This window comes from Gobio gobio (assembly GCF_949357685.1).
Source record: "Gobio gobio genome assembly, chromosome: 25".
Lineage (NCBI taxonomy): Eukaryota > Metazoa > Chordata > Actinopteri > Cypriniformes > Gobionidae > Gobio > Gobio gobio.
In genome coordinates this window covers 13,970,449-13,995,012 of record NC_137121.1, presented here as the reverse complement: position 1 = coordinate 13,995,012, position 24,564 = coordinate 13,970,449, and the positions used below count along the sequence as shown (strand labels likewise).

Here is a 24,564-nt window from a genome sequence, read left to right as displayed (position 1 = left end):
CAAACTAATTCAATTTCAGGCATAATTCAAATCCATCTTGCATCTGAACTAACAAAGCATGATTTACTGCTTGTTTGTTGGTTCGTTTTACAGAGTCTTTAGTCAAGCAAACAAGCCGGTCGAGTTCTTATCCAACGCCATATCTGGGTCGTTAGCCCACACAAGCATTGGCAGCTTATGAGAGACCTCATCTGGTGATTCGCCACAGTAAGAGAAAGCACTGGCAGATGCCTGCTCAACTGTGCTGAGCGCAGCCTGATCCGTGCCAGCCGTCGGCCCGATGATTCATGTGAATTGCCCTAAATGGTTGCAATGTGCCAGGCTGACATTGGCCTGGGGAATAGGTGTGGAATAGTTGTCAAATATGTCCAATAATCAGTGAATCAGATAAAGCTGTCCTCTCCAGTCAATGCTAAATATTTGGCTGAGGGAAATTAAGATAGAAATAAAATGGACAATTTGAGGATTGATTCAGGCCAGCGAAATCTCTAGGATGTGCAAATCAACATGTTTTGATAACTGACTAGTTGGTTGTCTCAACTAGTCAGTCTTAAAGGGTACATAACACACACAGTTTCTGAAAGGTCTCATGTTGATACCGATAAAGTAGTATTGTATCGTTCATATCTCAGAAGAGTCTTTAGTTTTATCATATTTATAAAAGACAGATACGCTACCGATTTTTTCTGAAAACAGCCAAACTCGTGGAGCTAAAGAGTCACAAGCACACACACACACACACACACACACACACATCATGGCATTATCCCTGGATAACTTTCGATTCACTATACATTCGTGTCAGTGTTAATTTCGTTGACAAATAATTTTCGTCATAATTTTCGTCAACGACCTTTTTTCACTAACGAAAACTGAACTTCATCTGAACTTGAATGAGCTCCTGCAACTGCAATAGTAAGTCGCATTTCAAAATAAGAGTCCTGGTGTATTTCAAGCTTGTTTATCATTAAAAGTCACACATTATATATTCGTTTTTTGTTACACAATAAACTGTATTTCATTGAATTCCCATTTAATTCATAGTCAGGAGGAAAGACCATTATTTGACACATATTCAATAAAGTATCAGGGTTATAATGGTTCACTAAAACCATTCAAAAAATCTTCAGTACTTGAAATTAAATAAATGTTAACTGAAATAAAATAAAAAAACACTTATTTGAAGCTTTAGATTAACCTGATATGGCCTACTAACTAAAACAGAAATACAAAGTTATAAAAACTATATAGATGTTTTTTAGAAAACAAACAAAAAAGTGAATTGAGCTCTCTTTCGTGTATTTTTAATGTCAAAAACAAAATTAAGTCAAAATGTCAGTTCAAGTGACAGTCGGTTATGTAATGCTTAAATGCTTAATGTATTACAATTTAACTAAACTCATTCGATTTTAGTCGACTAAATCTACTGTAGATTTAGTCGACTAAAATCTTATGATATTTAGTCGACTAAAACTAGACTAAAACTAAATGGCATTTTAGTCAAAAGACTATGACTAAAACTAAATCAAAATTTGCTGTCAAAATTAACACTGATTCGTGTACACTTGCAGGACGCTGGAAAAACAAAAGTTTCCTTAACTCTTATCTTATAACTCTTACGCTAACTCTTAACTCTGAGTCATTTGGGAAGCTGAACAAAGGTTATCTTTCCCTCACAACCAGAAACACACTTCTTTAGTGACATTGTTGATTTCGTGGTCTGAAAACAAAATGACAGCTCGTCCGGGAGAAGTGCCCATACAAGGAATTCTGTCCTTTATGACCTCATACAGGGCCATACTCTTAAACTTTCCGAAACTTGTTTGAATCCCGAAGGAGTGTATTTGGCAGAGAAATACTCCGTCATACGTCCAACTCAAAAAAAATTTTAAACTTTGGCCATGTTTAGCATGAGAATCCAAACCTTTTAACAGTGTAAATAAGTCAGAAATAGCATCAGAATCCCCTGTACAATTAGGGGTCGCTGACACAGTGTTTTTGCATTTTGCATCACTGCACTGCTTTTCAGTTATTTTTCTATGTAAACATGCCAGATGTAGGCCTGTCACAATAACTACTTTTTGTTGGGCGATATATTGTCCCAGAAATAATTTTATGCCACTGAATATAGAAGCATAATATAACAGCATAATAATGCAAGTAGGCCTACACACTTTCAAATGACAATGAACTTGCTGTAACTCTTTATTTAGATTCTGGAATTGAAGCATCTAAAAATAATGTTAAATACATAAAAAATAAACATTTGCTAGCAACAAGTGAAAAATAACAAGTAGAAGAAAAAAACATGGAGATTTTTCATCTACAGATTTTACCCTGACCTTCTTTTCTCAAGTAAAGGGAGGATGCACACTACTGCTGAAAAACACAAACCATACTTAGCAGTCAGATATGAACATACGAACAAAGACACCGATGCCTCAACAGGCCACATCTGCTGCTGAATCTATTTTTCTAGAGGCGTGTTTTTTCAAAGTTGAAGAACTTCTTTTAACTTGAGCGCCACGAGATGCTGCGATAGACGCGAAGGTCAAACACGTCTGTCTAGCACACGTTTGCATGGAAAAACAGCGCAGTGGAATGCAAAAACGCATTCTCTGTGAAAATGAACTAGACACTTGCAACCCCCGCGTCCTGTGTGAAACAACACTTCGCTCTGTCATGTTTATATTTACACTGGTACAGGGGATTGTGGAAACCGAGTGCTAATTCTTCCAAACTGTCTGTAGTTGTCAGGAAAATACGTTAATGCCTCGAATGACGCCTTCTTTTCACCTTTCGATGTCCGCTCTGTGTACGAAGGAGCTGCATGAGCACGTTTTCACCTCCAACCCAAAGTTATTTTTGGGTTATTTAAAAATAATCTCCCTGCAACGTTCTGGGAATGTTATTTTATGGTTGAAAAAAAAAGAACATTTTTATTTGGTTCTCAAAAAATAACCAAATGGTAACCAAATACTAACGTTAGGGGAATGTTCTGTGTTTGCTGATCTACAACGTTTTAATTGGAAGGTTATTTTACATGGTTAATAAATAATAATCTAAAAATAAACATTAGGAAACATTCTGTACAAGTTATTTTTGGGTTATTTTAAAATAACCTCCCTGCAACGTTCTGGGAATGTTATTTTATGGTTGAAAAAAATAAAACCATAAAAAGAAAGTTCCTTGAACATTTTTATTTGGTTCTCAAAAAATAACCAAATGGTAACCAAATACTAACGTTAGGGGAATGTTCTGTGTTTGCTGATCTACAACGTTTTAATTGGAAGGTTATTTTACATGGTTATTAAATAATAACCTAAAAAAAAAACATTCTGTACAAGTTATTTTTAAGTTATTTAAAAATAACCTCCCTGCAACAATCTGGAAATGTTATTTTATGGTTGAAAAAAACAAAACCATAAAAAGAAAGTTCCTAGAACATTTTTATTTGGTTCTCAAAAAATAACCAAATGGTAACCAAATACTAACGTTAGGGGAACGTTCTGTGTTTGCTGGTCTGCAACGTTTTAATTGGAAGGTTATTTTACATTAGGGAACATTCTGTATAAGTTATTTTTAGGTTATTTAATAATAACTACCTTGCAATGTTCTGGGAACGTTATTTTATGGTTGCAAAATAATAACCTAAAAATAACCTTTAGGGAACACTTTGTATAAGTTATTTTAGGTTTTTAAAAATAACCTCCCTGCAACGTTCTGGGAACGTTATTTTATGGTTGCAAAAAATAAATCCCTAAAAAGCAAGTTCCTAGAAGATTATTTAGTTCTCGAAAAAATAACCGAAAGGAAACCAAATAGCAACATTAGGGGAATGTTTTGTATTTGCTGGGTGGGTTGGTAGATGACTAATTCTGTCCCAAACCATAACCTCACTGTCCTCTGCTAAATACATTTTGTCAATTATTATAACACATTGACTGAGTGTCACACTAAAAGTCACTCTCATTTTAAATAATTGAAGTCCAAATTCTTAACTGATCAATGCTTCATGTTTACCAGTCCAGCTTTTGTAAGCAGTATGAACAGGGAAGTTGATCAGAAACACTGGGACACGACGCCGCAGGCTCTGTACAGCTGATGTGCAATTCGTATGGGAGTTCGCAATGTCGGAAACCCAATTCTATTTGACATTACGAGAGACGCTTTTGACAACAGCCTCTGTGATGAATACACCCAGAGATAAAAACATAACCTCAGAACGCCCGAGTCTGTTCACACCTCTCTTGTTTTGTCCCATGCTAAGCCAGAGCAGGAAGTGAGCTCTGTAATCTCACCCCCAACGCGTCGCTCTGCAAGATAACACCAGACGCCAAACTGCTGTTTGTCACAAGTCACATCCGTTCACGTCTCCCGCTCCCTGCAGTCAACAAAAGATTGCTGAACGGATTGTCTTTTTCCAATTTCAACAAGAGAATCACACAGATCTCTGTGAATGCTAACGCTACATGCTACATAAACAGCACCGAGAGAGCTAAACTTTACACTGTTTTATCAACAAACGTGTGTACATCTGCGTGCTTCTCACAGGTTGCTGTACACATTCGAGAGGTTTAAAATGAATGTAAATCTAGCCACAAACAAAAGCTATTTTGTACCTTTCTGAAGTAAATAATATATATATAATGCTAATTTGATTAACTAGCTATCCATTACTGATCCTTATCTAAATTTACAGACACTAATCCACAAAAATGAGATTAAAGTAATCATAATCGTATTATATTATCTAACAGTATTATAAAACGGTTTGTGCTAAAAGCATTTCACAATGAACGCCGCTTTCACATCTCCATAAACACTTTTTCCTTGGTGTTAAAATACTATTCAAAGCGGACAGAGGGTTTCACGAAACATCAGACCCCTTGACCTACATTACGGATATTTCCCTTCAAAATTTCGAAAGTCTGTGATGAATTTGATGGCGGCAAATGTGACCTTTTCACACATTGTCATTTCCATTTCAAAGGGCTTGCAACACCGCTGTACTTATATCTATGCAATACTGCATTACCATATAAATGAATCTGACGAAAGTGCCCATATTTAGAAGACGTCCAATCTTAAAGGTGAGCTCTGCAGCTTTGTTAGTGTGTAGTGGACTTTGTGAATTCTGTTGCTAAACGTCTAGGTTTTGAACACACTAACAGTATCAAATTGAATAAAACCACAAAGTTATCACAACGCATACATTAATGTTGCTTTCTAACTGCACCTACAGCAATGTCACCAGACCTAGCATCTGGGTTATTGAGGATGTGAGATCTGCGCTTAAGGCATCGACCGTTCTCCCACTTACCTCATACCTGTCACCAAGCAACAAGCTGCCCTGAACCTGTTAATAAAGGCTACCCACACAGGAAGTAATACCCTCAAGGTGAATTCGCGCTTTGTCGAAGTGAAATCTAAATTTGTCACTGTAATTTGTGGGGGCTGATGGGAAAACAAACACTGAATGGTTTCAATAAGAGTGTGGGATTGCATTGGTGCACGTGTTGTGACATTCACTTAAAAATGAAAATGTATTTACTCACCCTCATGTCCAAACCTGTATGACTTTTTTTTCTTCTGTGGAACAAAAAGAAGGTAGTTTGAAGAATATTTCAAGTGTTTTTGTCCATACAGTGAAAGGCACAAATTTTACAAAACAAAAATTGGACCTAATTGAAAAAATATCTTCTTTTGTTTTCCACATATGAAAGTCATACAAGTTTGGGAACAACATGAGGGTGAGTAAATAATGAAAAAAAAGTTGCCAGCCACCATCAGTGTTTTTGATCATTTTCATACAAAAAAAAAAAATGTCATGGCCCCCAAATTTTTTTTACATGCAATATATCAAAAGAAAGAAAGAAAGAAAAACAAACGTTTTATTTTAGCATCATGAATACTATTTTTAATCAACACTTGAATGTGGGTAAGTTTAATAAAAAAAGCAAAATTTTGAGCAAAAAGCGGAGAAAATCAAATTTTCCAGATCTAGATCATATTCAGAACGATGATTAAAACATTGATGGAGTAGATCGAGTCCATTAACACCCAAAGCTTGCACAGTCCTATAGCTCGTCCTGGGTCGACATTTCATTCAGTAACATTAGGTTTTGATTTATATGATGTTTAATGTTGAGGATTGCTTTAATTTGCATATGCATCTCACTTGTTTCTGCTTCTTCTTCGCACGCGTTTTTATCCAAAGATTCGGTACTGTTTCAGAAGATGTGGAATAGCGTCCCCTAACGTATAACAGTGAAAACACGGAAATCCGGAAAATTCCGTCAATGGCGGGGAAGCGTTTTTTCACAAACAACGGAAATTTACATCAATGGCAGTGAAAGAGTTAAGATACAATTTACAGTAAGTGAAATGTGCAGCAATATCTTTGCACTGCGTAAATAGTCTATACTATTTTTGATACTACAAATTGTGGCAGATACTCTTTATACCTGAGTGCACTGTAGTATATTATAAAACAGTATGCAATAATAACATTCTGTGTATATGATTATATTTACTAAAATCATAAATGGATGCTGCCTTATTGGGGCATCACTTGTCCCTATCCCTAAACCTACACCTAACCAAACCCGTTAAACACTTTATTCACACTATTTAACACCCGTTAGCCAATTAATTTTCACTTTTCAAATATTTCCTTAATTTTTATTTAAATGAATGCCTCTCGAAGATGATATGCAATGGGAAAAGGGAGATAAATGAGTTTGGAAAAAGGTGAAATTGAACTTGGGTCGAACTCGTCAAAAGCTACCACCACCTACCTACTGCTCAATCAGATAATGGTGGGCAGAGTTAGTGTAAATAGCCACTGCCAAGGTGGGCTATTTGCACTTGGTGTGAATAGACACTCCATTTAAATTTCCTTAATGAGCTATCCTTTTAAGAGATGTTGTGATTAGAATTATGCATGTTTGTGTCTCAACCCCACTACCCTTACTCTCTTGTCCATAAAAGAGCCATAACCATTCTGATTATTGCACATTTCCAGACTTGAAGCCTATAACTTCAGGAGATCATGGGCCAGATTTACTAAACAGGGCAAAGGAGCGTGAGAGCACAATTTCAAAAAAGCGATGGCGGTGGTAAGTTCTGCAAGTGATCTACTGACAACGAAATCAAAGAACACAGACTCAATCCAACACAATATACCATGAACAACACAAATTAGCCCCTGGTTTAAGACATGCCTTTTTTGGGCGGTAAATAATGGCGCAAATACCAAAAATTGACGAGTGCAAACCTTAGCAAGTCACTTTGCGTGATTAATTTAAATATTCTCCTCCCATAAATGTTGCTTCTGAAATTGCATATGCAATAAAGTCAGCACTAATTTTTCACTGAGTGTCTAGTAAATCCTGACAGTAGTTTTTTAATGCCAAAAGAGGGTTTGCGCTGGCACAAGCTGTTAGTAAATCTGGCCCCATGTCTGAATTCATCTACACACTTGTTATGAGGTCACTAGAGGAGTAAATCCTCGCTCGGATGGAAAGAGCGAGTCTCCTTTAACTCGCCGCACACTGATCTACACCTCCATTTTCTGAGCATCCTCTCTAATACAGTTAGCATGCCTGATCAATAGCGTGGCATACAGAAGCTCCTGTACACATGACTGGAGATAAGGGGGAGGCCACGCAACGGAGGAGACCCCGGTCTCTCTGCGAGGAAATCAGGTCACCCTCGCTTGTGAGGAAGCCGTGAGGAGAATCGATCATTCCCTGACTGTGAATAGAGTGTTGATAAGCCGGGGAGGAGAGCTGTTAAATAGGCTCAGCCACAGAGTTGACCTCTGTATTGGTTTTACACATGTAAATACTATCTAGCTCAGAACAGCAGGGAAGATATGGTGATATCCGGTAGATTAAAACACGCTGGCATTTGTCTTTTTCATTTCAGCACTCAATTCCAAGGGCAAAAAGGTGACTGCCTTAATGTGTGCGGCTCTGTTGGACAAGATGGTGACTGAACTTTCCGGCAGGAAGAAATAGCCTGCTTACAGATGCCCAAGGCAATCATGAATATTATAGTGCCAAACGCAGGGACCTACTACACTGATATTATGGCGAGAGGTCACATATAACCTGGAGGCTATGATGTAAAGAAATGTATAGTTTAAAATGACATGTTTTGACATCTTTGTGACCTGTCACTCAGTTGTTGGGGGGGGGAATTACAAAACATAAAACCTCACATTCTTAAGAATAAATTATATAATTACAATAAAAAAATATATAACTCAGTCTAGCATTAAAAATCCATGTTGTGTCTACCAGGCTATCAAAACCAGAATCATGGGCCAAATCAAAAGCTGGATTAGAATCAGGATATCTGAATCTATATTTGACATCAAATTCTGCAACTGAATTTATATATAAAAAAGAAAGTATATATACATATCAAATAAATGCTACACATAAAATTATATATTATTATTATATAAAGAAATAAACTTTTTTTAGGATAATTATTTAGGATTTACTCCTAAATAATAACAAAAACACAAATGAATCATGTCCCTGATCTGTACAAAAATATTTAAAAAAATGAATGTTCCTAGAACAAGACTTGACCTTCATACAACCATAGAAAAGTTCTCGAACAATGTTCCTCCTCATAAACACGAGATCAAACAACACACAAACAGCAAAGGTGCCAGTATTACAGCACACTTCCTTGCATTCAAACAACAGAATTGAACAGAATGCAAAGGTTTGATTTTTTTTCCTAAATTCAAAGTAATAAATTAAGTCATTGTGCATGCATGTGTACATACTTGCCATGAATGACCCCGTCAGGGTTGAGCATGGGGATGATTTTGAAGATGTAGGCCTCTCTCAAGCTCTCGGCTATAGGATCACTACTGCACAGGAACTCCAGCGTGCCCTTTAGTACCCAGCTGGCATTGCTCTCTCCTGGATGAACTCTTGCTGTCAGCACCACACATGGCCGGTTACCTAAAAGAAACATGAATATAAGGAGAATAAGATTTGAATTTAGAAACATCTTGCTTAATGACTCAATTATATGACTTTATGACTAATGCATGTAACTACAAGTGGCATGAACTGAGCAGCTTCTATTGTGGATTTCTCATTTTTTTTAACAGGAGAAAGCCACCAAATCAGTGTGACGCTTTGCTGTCACAACATTACATGGCAATTAAGGCACGTCAGATTTTCAGTTGACACCTACTTTGACTCGTTTCATCTGGACAGGAAAATTACATCACCTTGCTGAGCAAGTTTACAAAGCCAAAAGAGATGGACAAAGCTTATCAAAAACACATTAAATTTTAATTTAGCTTGACTATTACGGCCCTGGCTGCCACCCCACAAAAGACGGCAGAAGGGGCAACTAATTTGTGTGATTCTGGTATTGATGATTTCATAATGAGTTTCTGCATGGCCTCTGTTTATGCGCTCTTTCACTGGCTCCGTTTCATTTTCTGTATTTAATTGAATCTGAATACGTCCATACAATTAGGCTGGAGTGATTTTTTTTTCCCTTTTTTGAGCCGTAAAATGAGATAATGCCATTATTGCTGCCTTTTGCCATAATAATGAATGGCATACGTTTGTCATGAATAGTAAGTGAATAGTAATCTACAATTTTGCATTCAGCTTAAGGGTCAATGATAAATAAGGATGGCCAAGATGATGACAAGAAAATTATTTTGAAATAAGTGGAAAAACATGAGAGTGGAGGAAAAAATAAGTCAATGCTTTTCCGTTCTCTCGCAAATGTTGGCCGAGCAGCTCATCCAAGCCTTACATCACAAAGTGCAATGCAAAGCGTTGGATACAGTGGTGTAAAGCACGGCGCCACTGGACGACGTGTTCTCCGGAGTGACCAATCACGCTTCTCTGTCTGGCAATCCGATGGATGAGTCTGAGTTCGGCGTTTACCCTTAATTCCAATGTAAGGAACTCTTAATGCTTCAGCATACCAAGACATGTTGGACAATTTCATGCTCCCAACTTTGTGGGAACAGTTTGGGGATGGCCCCTTCCTGTTCCAACATGACTGCACACCAGTTCACAAAGCATGGTCCATAAAGACATGAGTGATTTTGGTGTGGAGGAACTTGACTGGCCTGCACAGAGTCCTGACCTCAACCCGATAGAACACCTTTGAGATGAATTAGAGCGGAGATTACGAGCCAGGCCTTCTCGTCCAACATCAGTGTCTGACCTCACAAATGCACTTCTAGAAGAAAGGTCAAAAATTCCCATAAAAACACTCCTAAACCTTGTGGAAAGCCTTCCCAAAAGAGTTGAAGCTGTTATAGCAGCAAAGGGTGGGACAACTCCATATTAAACCATATAGATTAAGAATGGAATGTCATTACAGTTCAAGTGCATGTAAAGGCAGACGTCCAAAAACTTTTGGCAGTATAGTGTATTTATGTACTATTTATAATGAATGTTAAATAAAAAAACTTTTAAATAATCCCAAGCATACAATAGCCATAATCTGTTTGTAAATGACTGTTTATATATAAAAGGGGCCCATTATTGACTATTAAACAACAATCTGTAAGTTGATTGCAGATAATGCAGTTTAAATGCTGAAAATAACTATCCCATACCAAAACAATCCAGAGAAAGCACAGGTATCTCTAACAAAATGTCCTACAGATAAAATATGCTTGATAAATATCACATCAGCTTTGTGCACGGTGCTCAATTCCCCTCAAGAGCCGGCTGCTTCAACTCCGCAAAAAAACAGAGATAATTTAAATTCCAATTCAAGTCGGAATCAGAGACTGCAGGCCCTCAATGCGTTCGGCTGATCTCCTGATGATGTCTTGCCTGCAAAGCCTCTGTCCTCTCCACTTAAATTCTCTCTCCATCTGTCCTTCATCTCTGCCTTCACACACCCTCACTTTGGTTTTTTTGCACATCCGTTTGTCACTACTCTGTCTTACCGTTTTCGTGCAGTAATCTGTAAACAAATGTGCTTCTTCCATTCTACATCCAACAGCAAACTACACTGCACAAATAAGCTCAAGGAGCTATTTTTGTCCATCTGTGAAAAGAAACCCCCACATATCCATTCCATGTGTATTTTCGCCTTGATCCCATTTATTTACATGTTCACACAGCTAAATGGCGAATAAAATATATGTTGTCTGCCACACACGCAAAGTGAGTGTATAAAGACGTGGGAGTGTTTCGTGAAGCTACGAGAGAATGGAGTCCTTCGTTAGATTTCTTTGCCGCTACCACACAAGTCAGTCTTCCCACGCTCCCAGTGGGAAGAGCACAGCCCGATCCTTTAAGAGCCTTTCACTCTGTGTACGGAGGAGTCGGTGGCACATAGTCGACTTCAACCCAAATGGTATACAGAGAAAGAGCAAGAGAAGTGAAAACAGAAAACATAAAGGAAAGGGGAAGATGAGAGGGCAAAAAAAAAAACTCCCTTTTGTGTCTTTGTCTCTCCTGCTGCTTTGCGGCTATCTGAGCAAACTTACCTCCCACTGACATTGCCTAAAAACATGCTGGTTTATCTCCATCCTATTTGTGTGTGTGTATGTGAATGTGGGGTGTGTGTGTCAGGGTTTAAATAGCCAGGTTTATGTGCCTCTGTTGAACGGCACTTAAGACATTCAAAGGAAAGGCTTTTGAATGTGCGGCTTATAATACTGCACATTATGTGAAGAAAAAATACAGGTTTCATGGGTTCCTTGAGTGTAGTCGATTTCCATAAAGATCCACTAGAGTATGAAATGTTTCCCAGTCCTCGGATTGATAAGAATGTGTAAGTGGCATTCTTAGACTTAGACAAAACCTAGACTTACACTGAAGTTGCTAATATTACACGCTTTAAAGGGTCCATATATGTACACTTAGACTTATATCCTTAGACTCTGACTTAGACCTTGACCCCAACTTAAACAAATTAAGCTGGTAGTATTACACACCAGACTTAGATCCAGCCAAAGACCCAAACAGAGATGCAGAAGTAGAACTAGACTGTGGCAAGCAGGGCGGGGACGAGAGCCGTGAGAACGGAGTGAGTCTCACGGAAAGAGATCCGGGAGAATAAAAGGAGATGAGAGAGGGCCAGGCCTGGGCTTTACGTTGTGTTTTGTTTATGTTTGTGCGTCAGACTGTTGTGTCTGCAGACTAAAGGTCTTTGCACACTGAATTCAAAATTTTCGTATGCATATTTTTCGTATTCATCAACCGGTGGCTCTGAATGGTCAAAACCCCTCTCAAAATGCTTGCTGCGGGTGCGAAAAACGCAGAAAATCGAACCCAATCCAATTTTTTTAATGACGGACGAAAGTTTCGGAGGCAGTGTGTAAACGTGATTGACACAATGTAAGGTTGTATTTATTTTTAACGCGCAAAAATTTCGGACTTTCAAGGACCTTTAGACCCAGACTTACACAGTGACTTTGAGATAATTTTACACAATTTTAAAATGTCTTCAGACATTTAACCAGACTTAAACCCAAATTTAGATCTTAACTTAAGTTAGTTTAACACACTTTAAGTCTGGGTCTAATTCTCGTTATATGTCTGCAGACATTTTAAAATGTGTAGAACTAACTTACTTTTATAAGTCAAGGTCTATATTTGGGTCTAATTCTGGTTATGTCTGAAAATATTTTAAAGTGTGTAAAACTAACTTAATTTTGTTGGTCGTGTAAGTCTGGGTCTACGTCTGGTTCTACGTCTAAAGGTATTTTAAACCACAACTTATAAAATTGAATTAGTTTTACACACTTTAAAAAGTCTCCAGAAATATAACCATAATTATTTCGACTTACACCCCAAACTTATAAAATTAAGTTAGTTTTATATACTTTAAAAAGTCTCCAGACATATAACCAGAATTAGAACCAGACTTACACCACAATTTATAAAATTAAGTTAGTTTTACAAACTTTGTCTGTAGACATAGACCACAACATATACCCTGACATTACATACAGTACACCCCAAATTATCAAATTAAATTAGTACTTTTAGAAACTTCTGAAATATCCATAGAACCAGATTTAGACCAACGTTGGTGGTCTAATTGTTAGAGAATCAGACTAGTAAACCAAAGGTTGCGGGTTCGAGTATTAATACCAACATCAAGGGCAAGGCACCTAACCCCCAATCACTCCCAGGGCGCAACAACAAAAATGTCCGGGTGTGTTTGTTCACAGTTTGCTGTGTGTGTTTGTTCACTACTAACTACTACTAATGAGTGTGCACTAACTTGGATGGGTTAAATGCAGAGGACAAATTCCGAGTATGGGTTTCCATCAGGTCTTGACATTAACTTTTTTGCTCACCAGCCACTGTGGCTAGTGGTTTTCCAAAGTATATGGGAAAACTACCATATACTGTAGATATTTTAAATATTATGTCATAATTTGGCAGCAGGTACATTAGGCGGCTGTCACTTTAAGACCTGACACCAGGATCCATTATACTGCGTTACACGTGTTTTCTTTCTCAACTGTTTATGTTCACTTAAAACATAACTGACTGTGAATGTGAATACTCACCAAGACCGGCATTTTGACATTATTTTGCGTGCATTTGACTGTTTACGCACAATACCAGCAAAAAATAACTCAATTTAGCACTGAGAGGCAGTTTTATATGCGTACACTTTGGGTGTGAGCACAAAATCTATGGGAATTATGCACAATACGCGCAATCCCACGGCCAAATTCAAGCCCTGTAACACCAACAATATTCTTGAGAGAGAGAGGGAAAAAGCAAATCGTGTTGGAATTGTTTCAGATATTTCAGTATCGATATGTATTGAAAAATCCATATTTTTGACAACACTACATTGCACTTAGTTCATTATTTCAAATGCCTTTTTAAAAGACTACAAATGAAAAATGTATAGATCAACCCACCAAAGTGGCTAGTAGGAGTGACTGTGTTACACGCCACTGCATTTCAAGTCCTGGTTACCATACTTGGCCTTCACATGTCACTAACGTCAGCTAACTAACTCATATACACGCCCAGGGAGAAAAAGTCTCCGCCTCTTGATCGTGAAGTACAAAGCCAGCCTTAAGCTATCAAAACCAATCTCTGTAATCCTTTCCTGTATATGCAAATCAGGTCCAATTAGAACATATCAGACTTGTCCATTGGTAATCATGAGATGAATTTGCCCTGCAAAGCTTATGAAAATGCAGCTTTTAATTTAGCCTTTTATTAATTAAAAGTGTTTCATAGGAATCTTGCTCGTGCTCATTTCTTGGGTTGTTAATTATCAAGAGTAATCCCGTTTAGCATGACAGTTTCGCCAAAAGCGATCTGCGGGGAGACACTTTCCGCGACAAGAGGATTCACTGTTATATGCATCTGTACTTTTTATAATGGGGTCATCCTTGTTTTTACAATGAAGGCATCTGTATTTTACAACCATATTATCTGATTTTATAACTGCATCCTTCATTTAGCGGCCTAATCTTTATTTTATGCGTTCAGATTTATTCTTGTGTGTGACTTCAACACACCCATAACAACAGACGACGGGCTGTTAAGTGAATTATTGAAAAGCCAAAAGAGCTGAGATAAACACATTTCACAGTAATTGGAAAAGGCAATTTACATATTTTATTTCTATTAAATATATTAATTAATATTAACATATCAATAATATACCTAATCAAAATCCTATATTAAATATAGTATATATTTTATTTAAATATTTTACAACTGAACATAACTACAAGTGCACTGGCTGTAAAATACAATATTAAATAATTTTGTATACAGGAATAATTTCCTAATGTTTCCACTAATGTCTTAAAATGTACTACTTTTAGACTTTCCAGGTTTGGAGTCACACTTTTAAAATTCCCTGATATTTTTCAAATGACCATGGAAATACTGACAATACAGAAATATATTTCTTTAGTTTTAATCATTTAAATAATGTTTGATCATTGCATCAAAACCATCTCATAAAAGCATAAAGATGCTTAGTCATGTTATGCATGTTAAAATGTGTCCTAAAAACTCAAAATCTTTTTCTGCCTAAAATAAAAAGGTAGGCTAAAATCATCAGTTCTGAGAGCTATTCTTCAAGCTGAGCGTTGGCTCCAGCAGAATTTAAGTTGAAAAAAAGGGGTAAAATCGAACAGCGAAGTCATTATTTTCATGTAATGTAACACAGTTTCTGGATTCTGCCCAGTGGACTGTGGGTGAAATGGGGGTTATGACGTCTATTCAAAGAGACTATGTGAACATGAAGGACAGAGCGACAGAACAGATGGCGATATTAAAAGAGAGAGGGAGAAAGAAACATGTAGGCTGCAGGATGCATGGAGGATGGGCTGTTAATGTAGAGTCAAACGCAAGCAGAAAGGTATTGCAAATAGGATTTATCATTCTGTCAGCAGAAGGCATGGGCAATGTGACTAACCGATAAGAACCTGTATTTCTGTTACACGACTTTAAGGGGCTTTTCTAAATTGTCAACGGATGGAAAACATTTTAACATTTTTCACGGCCCAGTCAAATAAATGTACATGTAATTTTAACAATTGTGTCACGCCTTTTTTGCAACACACTGAATTTTTTGGAGGTTGTGTGAATGCCTAAAACAATGCTCTTTTAATCAGAAAGGCTATGGTTGAGGTTTTCTTTTTGTGTCTCTTACCATGATTTTGCTTTGGACAGTATATACATCAGGTATAACATTATGACCAGTGAAGTGAAAAACAATCTCCTCATCACAGCACCTATTAGTGGGTGGGATATATTAGGCAGCAAGTGAACATTTTGTCCTCAAAGTTGAATTTTGACAAGGCCCAAATTGTGATGGCTAGAGGACTGGGTCAGAGCATCTCAAAAACTGCAGCTCTTGTGGGGTGTTCCCGGTCTGCAGTGGTCAGTATCTATCAAAAGTGGTCCAAGGAAGGAACAGTGGTGAACCGGCGACAGTTTCATGGGCGGCCAAGGCTCATTGATGCACGTGGGGAGCGAAGGCTGGACCGTGTGGTCCGATCAAACAGACGAGCTACTGTAGCTTAAATTGCTCAAGAAGTTAATGCTGGTTCTGATAGAAAGGTGTCAGAATACACAGTGCATCGCAGTTTGTTGCGTATGGGGCTGCATAGCCGCAGACCAGTCAGGGTGCCCATGCTGACCCCTGTCCTATGCTGAAAGCGCCAACAGTGGGCATGTGAGCATCAGAACTGGACCACGGAGCAATGGAAGAAGGTGGCCTGGTCTGATAATTCACGTTTTCTTTTACACGGCCAGGTGCATGTGTGTCGCTTACCTGGAGAACACATGACACCAGAATGCACTATGGGAAGAAGGCAAGCCGTATTTCCCTGGTGGCTGTGCCTCTTTCAGCAGGATATTGGCCCTGCCACAAAGCAAAAATGGTTCAGGAATGGTTTGAGGAGCACAACAGCTAGTTTGAGGTGTTGACTTGGCCTCCGAATTCCCCAGATCTCAATCCAATCGAGCATCTGTGGGATGTGCTGAACAAACAAGTCCGATCCATGGAGGCCCAATCTCGCAACTTAAAGGACTTAAAAGATCAGCTCCTAAAATCGTGGTGCCAGATACCACAGCACACCTTCAGGTGTGTCAAGTTATACTATAGTGCAATATTATACATATAGGCTTGGAAGTCACAGGTTTACAATTCCTGGATATTTCCCTTTTTTATGCAAAGTCTGACGATATAAAAATACGTTTCAGCATATAAAAAGTTTAATTTCTTGTAGAGCACCCAGAATGTCCCAAATACATAATAGCAAAAAATTATAACCTCCCTTAGTGATATACACCTCAAGGCAACGCACACAAATAACAGTCAACAAAAAATTGTTTTTGTTATGTAACGTGACATCTGTGTTACTTAGGGAGTGCTGCAAGACATTTTGACTGACGCTTTTTGTAAGAAAGCACAAACGTGTAAATGTACAGTATGCTGGTGTTGTTTACAGGTACAGCTAATCAAAGGGATTTGTTTAATTAGAAGCCTGTGAGAATCCCTGAGAGTTATGCAAATACACCGACCACATATTAAGCCGTTAAGTTTTGCTGCCGCATTAATCCATGTTGCTCTGTTGGTCAGCTACACAACTTTAATAATAAACAAAAGCTGACACGGCTCGTCTGAAGTGTCATATTAACAAGTCTTCATTCCACAACGGTGTCCATTCGCATGCTCTCCTGTACGCACAGAAACAAGCCGTGACCCGCACCACCTCCTAATCACCATTGGCTTATAAAAGCGGCCTAATTTGTTTGTGGTGATTGATGTGGGGCGCCATGATTACAGTTAATCATATCTGAGGCCTTTAATTCAATAATGCAGCGGACAGGAGTTCGCATAAGTCCTGCATTTGAGAGAAACCGTAAAGTGATTATGAAAATCCTAGTGTAAAGGCAAAGCTCATGTGCTAACGCTGCTAAACACCAATGTGCTAATTAAGGTGTAATCCTCAGACAGGCAAATGTCAAAGTTTGTTAGTTTGTTGCCACATTTTGCCACAGATAGCAGCCACATGTGTACAGTTCACAAGTACAGTAAACTCATAAGCACATGTTCATTTGAAATTGTTCATGTCATTCTATGAAACGGGTAACATCAAGCTTAAAGCGTCATAGCAGAGCATTAAAGTTGACAGATAGAAAGATAGATAGATAGATAGATAGATAGATAGATAGATAGATAGATAGATAGATAGATAGATAGATAGATAGATAGATAGATAGATAGATAGATAGATAGATAGATAGATAGATAGATAGATAGATAGATAGATAGATAGATAGATAGATAGATAGATCAGAAATCAATTAATCTATACAAGCAAGTCTGTTTTACTGACACAGCCTCTTCCTGTTGGAGGAGGTTTTTTTTGTATGGATGTTCAGATTAATGAAATGCACTGTGATGTTTCGGCATGGTGTCAGCTGGGACGACACACTCAGCAGGACGATGACAGATGGATGAGTTGCCCTGCATGTGTGAGTGTGTGTGTGTTTCGGGCTTGATGTTTACACAGAGCCACGTGAATCTCGCTGGATGCTGTTCACTGCGGTGAGGCTGTGTTTGACTGCTGCTGCGGCTGTCACAACAGCACTGTGTGTCAACTGATGGGAAAACTATTTTCTTCAAATTTGGTAGACTAAACATATTTGGATAGAACTGTACTAGAACTTATTTCTATTTAAGCAGCGATTTTAAGAAGAATTCAGTTACAGTTGCAAAAGTTTAATTGGCATTAATTGGTGAAAATGCAGCGTCCTGATGATATGGCCACTTGTAGAAGACGCAGCTCACACAAAATGTGCATACTTTTTACAATAAAAATTCATATTCTATTCAGATTGAATTGCATTAGATGTGTTGTGGTAACATGAGCCTCAATTACAAGAAATAGAGTTGCAACTGTAAGATACAAAGTCAAAATATGAGCTATAAAGTCGTAATTACAAGAAATAATGTGTCAATTGTCAGATATAAAATTTCATTTTGAGAAAAATAACTGCAACTGTAAAGTCATAACTACATTTTTCCTAAATAGAAACTGGCTTCCATAATAACAAAAATTTTCTTGAGAGAAATTCAATAAATATATAAAAGTATGTTCATTTTAAAAGTAACTTTCCCAGACACTGTGCTTGTTTCTTACATATTTTGCTTATATAATTGGTATTTTGATCATTGAAGGGTTAAAATAGCCGGACATCTATTTACAATTAGTGAATCATAAATAATAAGCTCTTTAAAAAAAATGTAGTTCTAGAATAATAATCATCTAAGGGTCCCGAGGCGGATAGTAGTCATATTAAAAGTGTGATGCTGTTAAAACAATATCACATAGAATATCATCATTTCTATGTCACTGATTTCACAAACCATTGAATTCCTGAAGAAAGTCCATTTGTGTGCTTTCATTGTGTGATATGAGTACACTAGTGTACGCAAATGCGTGCGCACATATCAGGCACAGCTAATGTAAACGGGCTAATAACTGACAGTCTTTGATCAATGGCACAAGTTTCAAGTTAGCGAGCAGGTCACTGTGTTCGGCAGTCTTTGGGAATTGTCAGCAGGTCACTTTGCAGTATGTCGGAGTGTCTTGGGGACTGTCAGCAGTCGGTTGATCGGAACGGGGCGTCTCTCCACCCCCAACCGAGCCAGATGCTCCATGTCGGTCTATGGGGAGAAAGCTGCAGATGTCTTGCCTCCATATTCATCAGGAGATGAGGGTTGGTGAGCACCGTGCTACCCAGAGGATCTGGCCCACAGCTGGGTCAGCATGTCCCAGCGTGTCCCTCTAGGTCTTCCTTCAGTTTGAAACATCTATCTCTGCAGTTTCACCTGCAGCTGACAGTCACACCTGTCAGCTCTAATGCAAGAGCGGGTATGAGTACCGGTTCAAGAGAGTAACCCGCCACTAACTGCTTTTGCTAGATCCTTCATTAGGCATGAACATGATCAAATGAGTTCAAAAAAGTGTGCCACTGAAAACTAGGTGGAAACTAACAAAACTACAAACATAATTCACGCGCACACACACAGCACAGATATTTGATTGGTCGGATCACAAAGCTGTGCATCCCATTTACACCTTAATTTATCTAATAAAAAGTAAAAAGACAAATAAATAAGTAAACAAATCAATCAATCAATAAATAAATATTAAATGTGTGTATTATTTATTTATAAATAGATAAATATATAAATATGTTTGTACAATTTATTTCATAAAAAATATGATGCTCCAAGTGCATTAATACCAAATAATATATATTTTTTAAAGTATATATATATATATATATATATATATATATATATATATATATATATATATATATATATATATATATATATATATATATATATATATATATATATATATATATATATATATATATATATATATATATATATATATATACACACATTATTTCAACACTTTATATTATTTCATTATACTTCTTTTTTTGTATGATTTATTAAAAAAAAGTATGCTCTAAATTCAAATCAATTTATTGAGTAATAAAAACCTAATAAATAATTAAATGTTTATTTATATTATTTTATTCATTTATATTTTTATGTATTGTCTTTTTGTCTTTCATCAAAAGGTGTCTTTCGTGAAAAATAGGCTATGATATTATTGGTTTAATGTACGGCCTTGAACAAAAATGTTCTAAATAAAGGACACTGCTAAATTAAACAATAATCCAAGGATATTTATTATTAAAGTAAAATGGGTTAGTTTTGATTTCATGTTGCCTTTGAAGCGACTACCAACAAGAAAGAACCTTTCAACCTGACTTCCTCTCCATCCATATGTGCTCTCCAAGTTTTTGGCATAACATATGTCTCAGGTAGTGAGTCAAGCACCGTCATCCACACACACACCCACCCAACCACACAAAAAGGCACACACACACACTGAAGCTCCTCAACTCCTCCTCTGACAGGAGACGTCAAAGCTCAGATGCTCCGAGCACCTTGAAGATCTGCCAGACTGTACGAGCACACACACACATACTCCTTTCACTGCTGAATACAAACCCAAAGCAGCATCAGACGCTCAGTACACAGGTGTGTTGACACACAAGAGCATAAATCTGACTCATTGCGAGTTTTACTGTCAGACTTACGTAGCTGGTGCAGATGTTTCCAGGCTCTGGAAGTGGGGCAGGCTGTGATCGTGACTAAGGAGCAGGAGTTCCCTGCCAGCGTGTCGCAGAGGTTTTGTTGCCTGAAGAAAATTTTCCGTGGGTCGACTGACTTCTCCAACATCTTCAGATGGGTCTAAAGAACAATTTGTAAAAACATCTGCTTTAGTCATTAACCATGACTAGTGATGCACTGAAAATACATCAGTTAAGGAGGGCTGAAATCATTGACATTTAATTAGCACTCTGATGGCGTGTTTTGACTGTGTCAGTGTCTATTTCATGAAGCTAGGTTGACAAGAGCGATATCTTTATTTAAATCGATTTTGATGAACTGAGATATTTTAGTGTATGCTGTTTTCAGCTGATGTGTGATCAAAACATCACAACACATTATTTGTAGCGCACATATCGTCCTATAATCTTAATAAGCTTTTCGGAAGTCAGAGCTTTCAAATGGTGTACATTTTTAAACGAAATTAAAACAATAAATGCCGTTTTGACGTGTGACAGATCGCTGTTGCCACCTCAGTTCAAGCAGCATGTGAATCGAACATCTCTTCCTCTTTACTACTAATTATAGTAGAGCTGCAGGATTATGGATAAATTGAGGATCACAATTTTTTTGTGTAAAATGGAGATCGCGATTCTCCCACGATTCTGAAGGGATATAAACATTAGACAACTAAACAAAATAACATGCAAACTAGAGGTTCTGACAAAATGTCCATTGCTTTAGTCTATTTAAAAAATATATTTGAATGGAGCCAATGTCTCGTTCATATAAAGACTTGTTTATTTATTGTATGAATCAGCAATTGTGAATAAATCTTTCAAATGAATGATTCAATGATGTTTTAAACCATTTTAAAGATAAGCAATACCATACATACAAGTGTCAAAATACTATTAAAAAGATGATTTACTCTTATTTTGATCACTACCTTAAACATCATTGTTTACACACAAACTATAAACTTTCCCCCTGTTATTTAAATATTTGTAACACTAACACATAACTAAAAATAATGTGTGGTTGAAAAAACTGTTTGTGAAGCTGCTTCTTACTGTACATTTACTGTACATGGCAGCTCCTCTCTTGGGATCAGCGGCAGCGCAAACTCAGATTTGAACTTTGCAGTGGGATGATTGTACTTTCAAAGGTTAACCAAAGTCCCTAAAGTCTTTGGTTTAAACAGTTTCACATCGCAAACGTCAGCGGAGCATGAGCAGCACGTGTTTTGTCGATGTCCATATCGATGAATGACACAGCCACGGAGCAGAGCATGCGAGCGTTTCCAATTAATTCCTATGGAAGTTGATCTGCATGATCTGAAAACGCTGCTCTGCTCCGCTCCCTTCGCCCCAGTATGCACACACTATGAAAGCACTCACATTATTTAATTTGAATAAGATGTCAGCCACCGTTTAAACGTGGGGTTTATTATTATCTCCATGACAATATTAGAGGACACATATACATACAAAGTGGGCGATTCCAAGCACCTGAAGGGTGGTGTACGTGTAAGGGTAGTGGTAGGCCAAGTAGCACACGTCATCATCATGGCGAAAGGTCACCGTGAAGGTCAGCGTGTAGAAAGAACATTGTTGACCTCTTCTAGGGCAGAAATGATTTCTGTGGAAGTCAAAAGCACAATTAGACGCTACAAGTGCAATATATTGAATAAAGAAAAGATATCACCTTTCTATAAGAAAGAGTACAGTAAAGCGAGGTGAAGTAAAGAACTGTGGGGTTAAATGTGAAGAACTGAAGCGAAATGCGAAAGCAAAGTACCTGTAATAGCAGATTTCAGAGCCTGATCGCACCCAGTGTGGTCTGCCCTCCAGAGCCTCTCTCACAGAATACAGCACAGGCTGCATGCCTGAAACAGCACGGGCTACTTTAAAACCATCTAACATACAGTTGTCAAACATTTACCCCCGGTTTCACAGACAAGGCTTAAGCTAGTCCCAGACTAAAATGCATGTTTGAGCTGTTTTAACTGAAAGAAACTTGCAGTGATACATCTTAAAATATGTCAGAGCCATTGTTTTGTCTCAAGATGCACACCATTAATGTTTTTTTTTTTTTCTAGGGCACGTTTATAAAAGTTACTTAAATGTCCTAACTGAGCTAAGGCCTAATCCTAGCTTAGTCTAAAGCCCAATTTATACTTCTGCGCCGTCGAGTGTACGCTGTAGCAACGTCGTTGGCTGTGTGTTGCACACATAGCCTACGACGTACCCTGACGTATACCTCTCCAAAAATGTAACAGCGCGTCAATTCAACATGGACCGCAAGCGCTGTGATTGGTCTGCCAGAACCTCTCCCTCAGGGGTACACATGCTCCCTCTGCATGTGTAACTGCATGGCGACGCTTACAAGGATAGAGAAGTTTAAATGAAAATCTATACGTAGCAGAAGTATAAATCAGCCTTAAGCCCTGTCTGTGAAACCGAGCCTTAAAGGTCATTCCCTAATTGCTAGACATGCAGATTGTTTGTTTTTGTACAATAACAGCGACAATAAAAGTGGATGTTTTTATCAAATCATTTTTGGTTCTACCCTGAATTAAATTTGTAGACATATACAGTGTGTAGCATCGCATAGATGTGGCACTCAATAAAAAAAAAGTTAAACTTTTAAAAAACATGTCTCTAGACCTTATGGCTTTTTTCCCTATTCCAGTAACCTGTGTCTCACGTTTTTAACCGCAAAAGCGCATTCTGTGTGAACATTACAACATGTGACATTAAATACATTTATTATATTACAAAAGATTTATATTTGAAATAAATGCAGTTTTTTTCTGTAATAAAAATGTTTCTTGAGCACGAAATCCACATATTAGAACGATTTCTGAAGGATCATGTGACACATTTAACCACATGATTACATGTATTAAACTAAAAAACAGCAATTAAAAATTTTATAGATTTTTCTCATTTCAAAAAAAGTTGTTAAGTTCAATTCAAAATACTTTAACAACATTGAACGAGGAAAGCTTAAATCACCAAAACTGTCATAGTGTATATATATTTTAAAAAAATAATTAAATAATATCAGCAAAAAAAAAAAAGCTGATAGGCTCTTTCAACGGAAAGGCACGACGTAACTCTCCGAGGAAGAGATGTTGACAGAATTCCCAGAGTAGGATGTTTGTTGGGAGTAAGTTTTACTCAAACTCAAATAAGGTCAAAAGTAAAGGACATCTCATTTAATATAGAGACATAAAACACTGACTTCGGGCCAGCATGAGTCTCTTAAAATGCCCAGCTGCACACCAAAATGAAGAAAAGGCAGTCAAGGGCCATTGAAACGCTTTATCGGGGGAGGAACTCAGAAATGCCGGAGCACTGTATTTTTCTGGGAATATACGGCTAGTGTCAGATTTAAGAGCTGCTCAGGCCCACCGCTGTCTCTGAGAGCAATGTGAGGCTAAGATATGATTTAGCTGCTACCACTGTGGCATATTCTTAAGCTGGGTGTGCAGGTGGCGATGGAGTACTGTATTTCTTTTGAGGAGAGGGATGTCAAAATTAGTGTTAGCTCAACTGGCCCACATAACAAACACAGCATTGTTTACACAAGTAGGACATGATTTTATTTGATTTTATTTGATAGTTATGTACCAAAATTTAATATTAAAAAAGTGTGCTTTGCATTAAAAGTGCACTGTCTAAATCTTAGCGGCATCTAGTGGTGAGGTTGCGAATTGCAAATGCCCACCGCTCAGCCATCCCTTTGGAAGCACATAGAGGAGCTACGGTGGCCGACACAGGACAAAGATGTCATCTGAGACAGCAGGGAGTAGCTAGCGCTCAGTAGAGCAGTTTGTCTGCTTAGGGCTACTGTAGAAACATGGCGGCACAAAATGCTGACTTCACT

At 37.7% G+C, this 24,564-nt stretch overlaps 1 protein-coding gene across 2 annotated transcripts in view; it reads right to left on the bottom strand.

Annotated features, from left to right (window-relative positions):
• The window catches only part of agbl1 (AGBL carboxypeptidase 1), a 228,607-nt gene that overhangs the window by 107,224 nt on the left and 96,819 nt on the right, over positions 1 to 24,564 (bottom strand). For both annotated transcript variants that reach the window (XM_079809969.1, XM_079809970.1), the window contains exons 16-19: positions 22,471 to 22,558; positions 22,182 to 22,311; positions 20,658 to 20,811; positions 8,810 to 8,990 (exon numbers count right to left, since the gene is read on the bottom strand). In XM_079809969.1, coding sequence (XP_079666095.1) covers positions 8,810 to 8,990; positions 20,658 to 20,811; positions 22,182 to 22,311; positions 22,471 to 22,558 — 553 coding nt within the window. The remainder of the gene's footprint in view (positions 1 to 8,809; positions 8,991 to 20,657; positions 20,812 to 22,181; positions 22,312 to 22,470; positions 22,559 to 24,564) is intronic.